Source organism: Lynx canadensis, chromosome A1, assembly GCF_007474595.2.
Source record: "Lynx canadensis isolate LIC74 chromosome A1, mLynCan4.pri.v2, whole genome shotgun sequence".
NCBI classification, from domain to species: Eukaryota; Metazoa; Chordata; class Mammalia; order Carnivora; family Felidae; genus Lynx; species Lynx canadensis.
Genome location: NC_044303.2, coordinates 173,354,050 through 173,360,201, shown reverse-complemented (window position 1 = coordinate 173,360,201; position 6,152 = coordinate 173,354,050). Strand labels below are relative to the sequence as shown.

Genomic DNA, 6,152 nt, shown 5'->3' with positions numbered 1-6,152 from the left:
TTCTGAGTACATTCCTCACCTCACCCTCATCCCAGACCAGTAAAGCACCAACACACCGACTCTGTGTCCAAATGTTGCTTTATCTTTCGGCAGGAAAGATCTTCACAGTATCAAAAGTAAAGAATTGAAAAACAAGAACAAAAACAAAACCAAACACAAAGAGAGCAGTGTTGGGCCAGCAGTACCATCAGCCCCCAGCCCACAAGCCAGTCCAGCCCCCGGGCTCTGAGTGAGGAGGCTGCGTAGCACCAGGAAGCGGCTCTGCGGAGGTCCTGAGGGGCCCCAGCACGGCACAGCGTCCATTCAACTTTTGGTTGGTCCAGGATGGCGAGGAGCAGGGAGGATCTTGGGCAGGTGGATAGGGATGTGGAGGAAGAAACTGTAGACCTTCAGCTGGCAGTTGGGATCTCAGGACACCCTGAAGAAGCTTGACCCGGCAGGGGCTGAGAAAACAGGAGAGCATGGCTGCACCGTGAGTGAGACCTTTGACTTAGCCTCCCCATGTTGGCTCTGGGTTTCCATGGGTCCCCATGGGTAGGAACAACTGCCTGCTATTTTTACTCCCTGGGCTGAAAATATTGAATAGACTTCCTTGATTACCTCCAGCAGAGGATGAAAGTTAAGACCCTGCCAGGGGACAGCTCCCCTGTCACACCTGTTTCCAAGTCAGGGTAGGGTAAGAGCCCAGCCTCTGGTCTTTGCTCTCCTACTGACAGGAAGGGGAGAGGCGGCATATGCATCCTGACTCCTGCCTCAGGCTCTGGGTACACAGCCCAGGCTAGGTCCTGAATCTGTGCCAGCACTGCTTTCTCATGCACTCTCAGGGCTCCCACTCTGAGGAGGGTGGAAAAAGCAGTGGAGAGCCCTTATGGTGGGAGTGGGACAGGAAGGGAACATCTCCAGTCTTGGGAAAGAAATCAACCAAAGAGGGAGTCCTTGAGAGAAGACGGCCGGATGAGGTTTCCTGGCTGACAAGGGCATTGGGCTGTGGGAGAAGATGTGCCCCTTTTACTCTCAGAAGAGGCAAAAGATGAAAGTGCCTGGGGTCCCTGTCACTCCTGGATCCTGTGGAGGTAGAAAAAAGAGGCAGGAGGGCACCCTGGTCCTGGCAGAAGCTCCTGAGGGTGTGGACATTTCAGTTTGGCCAAAGACCAGGGAACCTAGCCCTTTCAGAGAGAGGGGCTAAGGTGAGTCTAAAGACAGTCCTGACTCCGGGCAGCCTGAGGTGCCATAGGGAGCCGAGCCCCAAAGACTGCCCTAGCTTCAGGCTCTCTGGGCTGTTCTGGGGAGCTGAGGCCAGCATCAAGGGTGGGGAATCCTGACCCCAAAAATGACAAAGGGACTTGGCTGAGGGTCCAGGAAGTCTGCTGCCCTGGCCCAGAGAGGCGTGTTCCTGGCACTGAAAAGAGAAGTACAGGTGAGGACACCCTCCCAGGGGTCCCTGAGTTCAGCCTACCTGCCTCAGTTTCCTGTTGCCTTAAGGGCAAGTTGTGTGATTGCCAGCCAGAAAAGGCCCGATCCCAGGGACAGAGCATGGAGTTAAGACAGGGCACTGCACAGCCATTAGGCTGCAAACCCAGCACCAAGGCCTGTCTGCTAGCCAGCCTTCTCTCCTACACTATGGTTCTCAGCCCTTCTTGGTCTTCTGTTTGCAGTCCAGAACATCATCTGATATGTTAGTATTGCAGGGGCACCTGGGTGGCTTAGTCGGTTGAGCATTCGACTTCAGTTCAGGTCATGATCTTGTAGTTCGTGAGTTCAAGCCCCTATCAGGCTTGCTGCTGTCAGTGCAGAGCCTGCTTCAGATCCTCTATCTTCCTCCCTCTGCCCTTCCTCACTCTCTTTCTCTCAAAAATAAATAAAACATTAAAAAAATATATATGTCAGTATTTCAGACAAAGGATCAGTGTAGGTGGCTCGGAGAGGAGGCCAGAGCCCAGCTCAGGGCCAGATGTCTTCTTCAGGAGGCAGTCCAGCTATCATTTCTTCATGGAGCTTGTCATATTTGTGGAGAGTGCTCACCAACTCCTCCATGCCTAAATGACCTCTCCAAGGTCTTGGTCTACCTCATCTGCCTTCTCACTGGTCCTTTGGGGCTGGCCCCTTCTTGTATGGTTTTAGCTGGGAAGCATCCTGGTAGCCTACCAGGCCAGGCAAATGAGATTCAACCCTGAGGCTAATAATGTCAGCGGTGGGGGCAGTCCTCTGGGGACTAAGGCTGCCTGAGAGGCAGATGGTAAGGGAAGCAGGGGCCTGGCAGAGATAGTCCAAGGATGGCAGTGCAGGAAGGACCCTTCAGGAGCACAGGCAAGAGGGAACACAGGAGGGTCTGGCCCAGGATATCTTCAGAGAGTGTAACTTGTGGTGCTGTTGCTGTGGAGGTACAGGGGCCAGGGCTGGCAAGCTGCTAGGCTAACTCCATGTGCCCCAGAGCATGAAATGGTCTGGCGGGGGCACAGAAGTGACAGAACTTGGGGAGAGGGAGTACGTGCAACACTTAGGGGTCTCCATACCTCACTGAACTGTGCTGGGAGTGGTTTTCTTGAGGCTGAAGTTGGTCCAGTTCACAGCAACTTTCTGACGAGTTTGCTTTGCAGAATCCAAACAGAACCTATTGGTTTTGAGAGACACCAAAAAAGCACAATTAGAGGTTCTCACTGCTAGACCCCCTTTCTAGACCTGTGTGTCCTGGTCAATAAAGGAACCAAGTCAGCTCTGTACAAGTCCTTTGGTTCCAGGGTATTGGGATCCAGCAGGATATGTGAACTCTGCTGGCTTTCTGGACAGAGTGCCCACAAGCCAAGGGAACAATGTGTTAAGAGACCAACACTGCCTCAGGATACAGCGTTGCTCCTCACACTGTATTTTTACTGCAGCTACACTGGGTTGCCTTCTGTTCCCCTAGGTACTGCATGTTGCTTTCAGCTTCATACGTCTATACCTACTAGCTCCACTGTCACGAAGGCCCTGTTTTACCTTGCCCACTTCTTCTTATTTCTCAGGTCTCAGCTTGGTTGCCACTTCTACTAGGAAGGCTGCCCTGGCCTCGCCTACGTTTCAGCTTCGCCTGTCGCCCCACTTCTAGCTGCCTCCCCCACAGCCCCATACCCTTACTCTTCCAACAGCACTCAACATTGTTTATGGCTCTCTCTCCCCACCTAAGCTGTGTTTGATTTGCCTCTACCCTAGAGCTCAGCCCAGGCAGAGCAGAGAAAGTGCAAATGAATAAACAAAGTGAATAAAGCTGGAGAAAGCCCTGGTTCTTGGGGCCTGACATGCCTCCTTCTCCCTGTCCCTTATACTTTTCCAGATGCCCTGTCCTGCCATGTGGCTACCTGGGTTCCAGGAGATATACTGGTGGGAGAGAGCTTGGAGAGGCTCTGCCTCTGAGGGAGTTGGGCTGAGGGAGAGCCTGAGTGTGGGTGGGCGAGAAGGCATCCCCACACCTACCTCTTGAAGTACTCCACCTCCCGGTCAGTCTCATCCATCTCCACCCCATCCATGTCCTTGGGCAGGAACACATCGTCTAGGAAGACACAGCCAGGAGGGCTTAGTGCCCACGGCCAGGCCTCTGGGGTCATGCTCTTAGGGCAGCACTGCCCACACGCAAGGATTACCCTCCACCCTCTGGCCTGGCTGGGGTGGGGGTGGGGGGTCAGCCACTCAATTCCTGGTGCACTCACCCAAGGAGGCGGCTGTCTTCTCCTGCTTGTTGCGGCTCCGGCGGCTGCGACCCTTGCCCTGTGGCAAGCTCTGTGGCCTTGCTGGGCCTGGGGGCTGCACAGACTCCTGCTCCAGAGGCCGTGCTTTGGCCTCACCTGGCCAGTTTCGCCAGGAGCTGCCCTTCTCGTCAGCTTTGGGGCCGGCAGCCCAGCCTGGTCCTGGCTGACTCCCCCGGCTCCCTTCTCCAGCCTCAGCACAGCTGCCCACTTTGGGAGGCTCTGTGGCCTTGCCTGGCTGCTTGGTGCTGGGGATGTGGCCCTTGGCATTGGGAACCTCGAGGCTGGCAGGGGACCGTGGGGCTGGGCTTGCCTCGATCTTCTTGGCCTGACTGCCCTGTCTCTTGCCCTTCCGCGGCTTCCCAGCTGAGACCACAGGCTCGGGCAGCTCCTGCTTGCAACTGGGAACCTCCTTTGGGCCTGGCTCCTCAGGGCTAGGGTTGCCTGGCTTGGGTGTCTTGACCCAGATCACCCGGGACAAGTTGGGCACGGCGTTGAGTCTCCTCACTAGCCCATTCTCAGGGATGATACCAGGAGGGGGCCCCCTCACCTCTGTCCATGGTGGGTGGGAGCCTCTCATTTCTGTCCATGGTGGGGCTGGCTCACCTGGAACTCGTAACGTGTGGTTCTGAGAGGAGCCCAAAGTCAAAGGGGACAGGTCAAGATTAATGTCAGGCCGTTGCTCTGAGGAACCATTGAGGTTTGAGGGGGATAGGCTCTGGGGCTCTGGCTCAGCAGCACCCTCCTTAGAGAATCCATTGCTGTCCATGTTGAGCTCACATACACTGAAGCTGGCACGGATAGAGTCCTTGACAGTGTTCTTGATCTCTTGCAGACGGCTGCTCAGGAAGCTATTTACTCGATCCAGCTCCTGGTCAGGCCACTCCAAGAGCCTCTCCCTCGCAGGCCTTGGCTCCCGGCTTCCAGAAACACTACGATTCACCTGCTTTAGAGCTTCTGCTGCCAAGTGGGCCTTCTCCTTTTCCTGCCAACATAAGACGCAATTTCAGCGGAGGCCAGGCAGCTACCAGGCACAGTGTGACACCTGACACATCAGCCTGGGGCCCGCCTTTGCGGCTAACTGGCTAGAGGCAGGGTGTTGCCATCCTGGCCTGCTCACCCACCCTGTGGGAGTGAGGATGAAATGCAATCAGACAGGTGCATGTCCTGGGGATGGAGACAGACCCACAAAGGATAGGGTTTTTATAGCTTGTTCATCCAGAGCCCTGGTGTCGTAGGGCCTACGGACACTAGGACTCAAAGGGATAGGAATGCAGCTAATTGTACCTTGCCTTCCAGGCTTGAGCTTAAGCAGTTCAATCACTTGCTGAGTCTCCGTGGACTCATCTGCAAAAGGGGGGAACAATAATTCTGGAGTGAAGACAAAACTGGGGATGCATGTGAGGCAGATGGCTGCTACAGAAGCATTCTCTCCAATTCTGGTGGTAGGGGAAAAAAGCTGTGGGATCATGGGGGGGGAAGGGCTTTAAGAAGATGGGCTGTGAGACCACCATGGCCACCATGGTAGGTCAGACTGCTCTGGATGGCAGGAATGTGTGTATGGGCACTATGGAAGAGGGCGAAGTTCCCATACGAAGGCCACTCACCACTCAGCTGCCTCCAGTAATCAAGGCCATGCCTGAAATGTGCCTGATGGCATACAGTGGCAGCCACATGGGGCCCCACAACAAGATGTAAAAGCAGCCCCTCTACCTATGTGAGAACTTGGGGGCTGGACTGTTAGTCAGTGTCAACAGATCTCGTTCTGGAGAGTAAAAATGAGAGTCTTTGGGCTCTGAGTCACCCCATTCCTTTGCTCAACCTCAAGTGACCAGCAGGCCAACAGGCCTTTAGAGGGAGATGGGAGACAGATGTCAAAAGCCCACGGGAAGGAGGTGATGGTGGTGCTGGGCCAGGGGCTAGATGACTTCCACATTTCACGTATTTCTAGCTGATGTGGGAATGGAGGGGAGAAACAGGAAAATGAAACTGGGGAGAGAAAAGAGGGCTTGCGACCACTTCAGAGTCAACTTAAAGAGGGTGACTCTGTGCCCCAGCAAGCATCCATCTGTTTTAAATATGGCTCTGCAACTGACTAGCGCCACAACTGTGGGACCTTGGACAAATCACTTACTCTCTCTGAATCTTATTGTCCCCCTTTGTAAATTCGGTAGAAAAACTACCTACCTATTCCTCATGGTGTTGCTAGGAGGACATCTGAGGGGGCATGTGTCCCTTTCCCTGGGTGCTGACAAGGCTGTGCCTTGGCACCATGGTGCTCATGTGAGGAAGCAGCTCAGTCTGGAGCAGTGTTTCCAGCCATGTGCCCTGAAGTTTAAGGCCATGAGGATGGACAAAGGAATGGAAGGCCTTTCAAATCACTCCTCCCCTGCACCAGCCAACTTTTTCTGTTAGGAATGGAAGTTCTATGGA

At 54.5% G+C, this 6,152-nt stretch overlaps 1 protein-coding gene across 9 annotated transcripts in view; it reads right to left on the bottom strand.

The window, feature by feature from the left end:
• Positions 1-60: 60 nt before the first annotated feature.
• The window catches only part of FAM193B (family with sequence similarity 193 member B), a 31,541-nt gene continuing 25,449 nt past the window's right edge, over positions 61-6,152 (bottom strand). For all 9 annotated transcript variants that reach the window (XM_030326505.1, XM_030326521.1, XM_030326514.1 and 6 more), the window contains 4 exons: positions 3,684-4,704; positions 3,451-3,526; positions 2,514-2,611; positions 61-443 (listed from right to left, as the gene is read on the bottom strand). In XM_030326505.1, coding sequence (XP_030182365.1) covers positions 2,515-2,611; positions 3,451-3,526; positions 3,684-4,704 — 1,194 coding nt within the window. In that variant the 3' untranslated portion in view covers positions 61-443; position 2,514. The remainder of the gene's footprint in view (positions 444-2,513; positions 2,612-3,450; positions 3,527-3,683; positions 4,705-6,152) is intronic.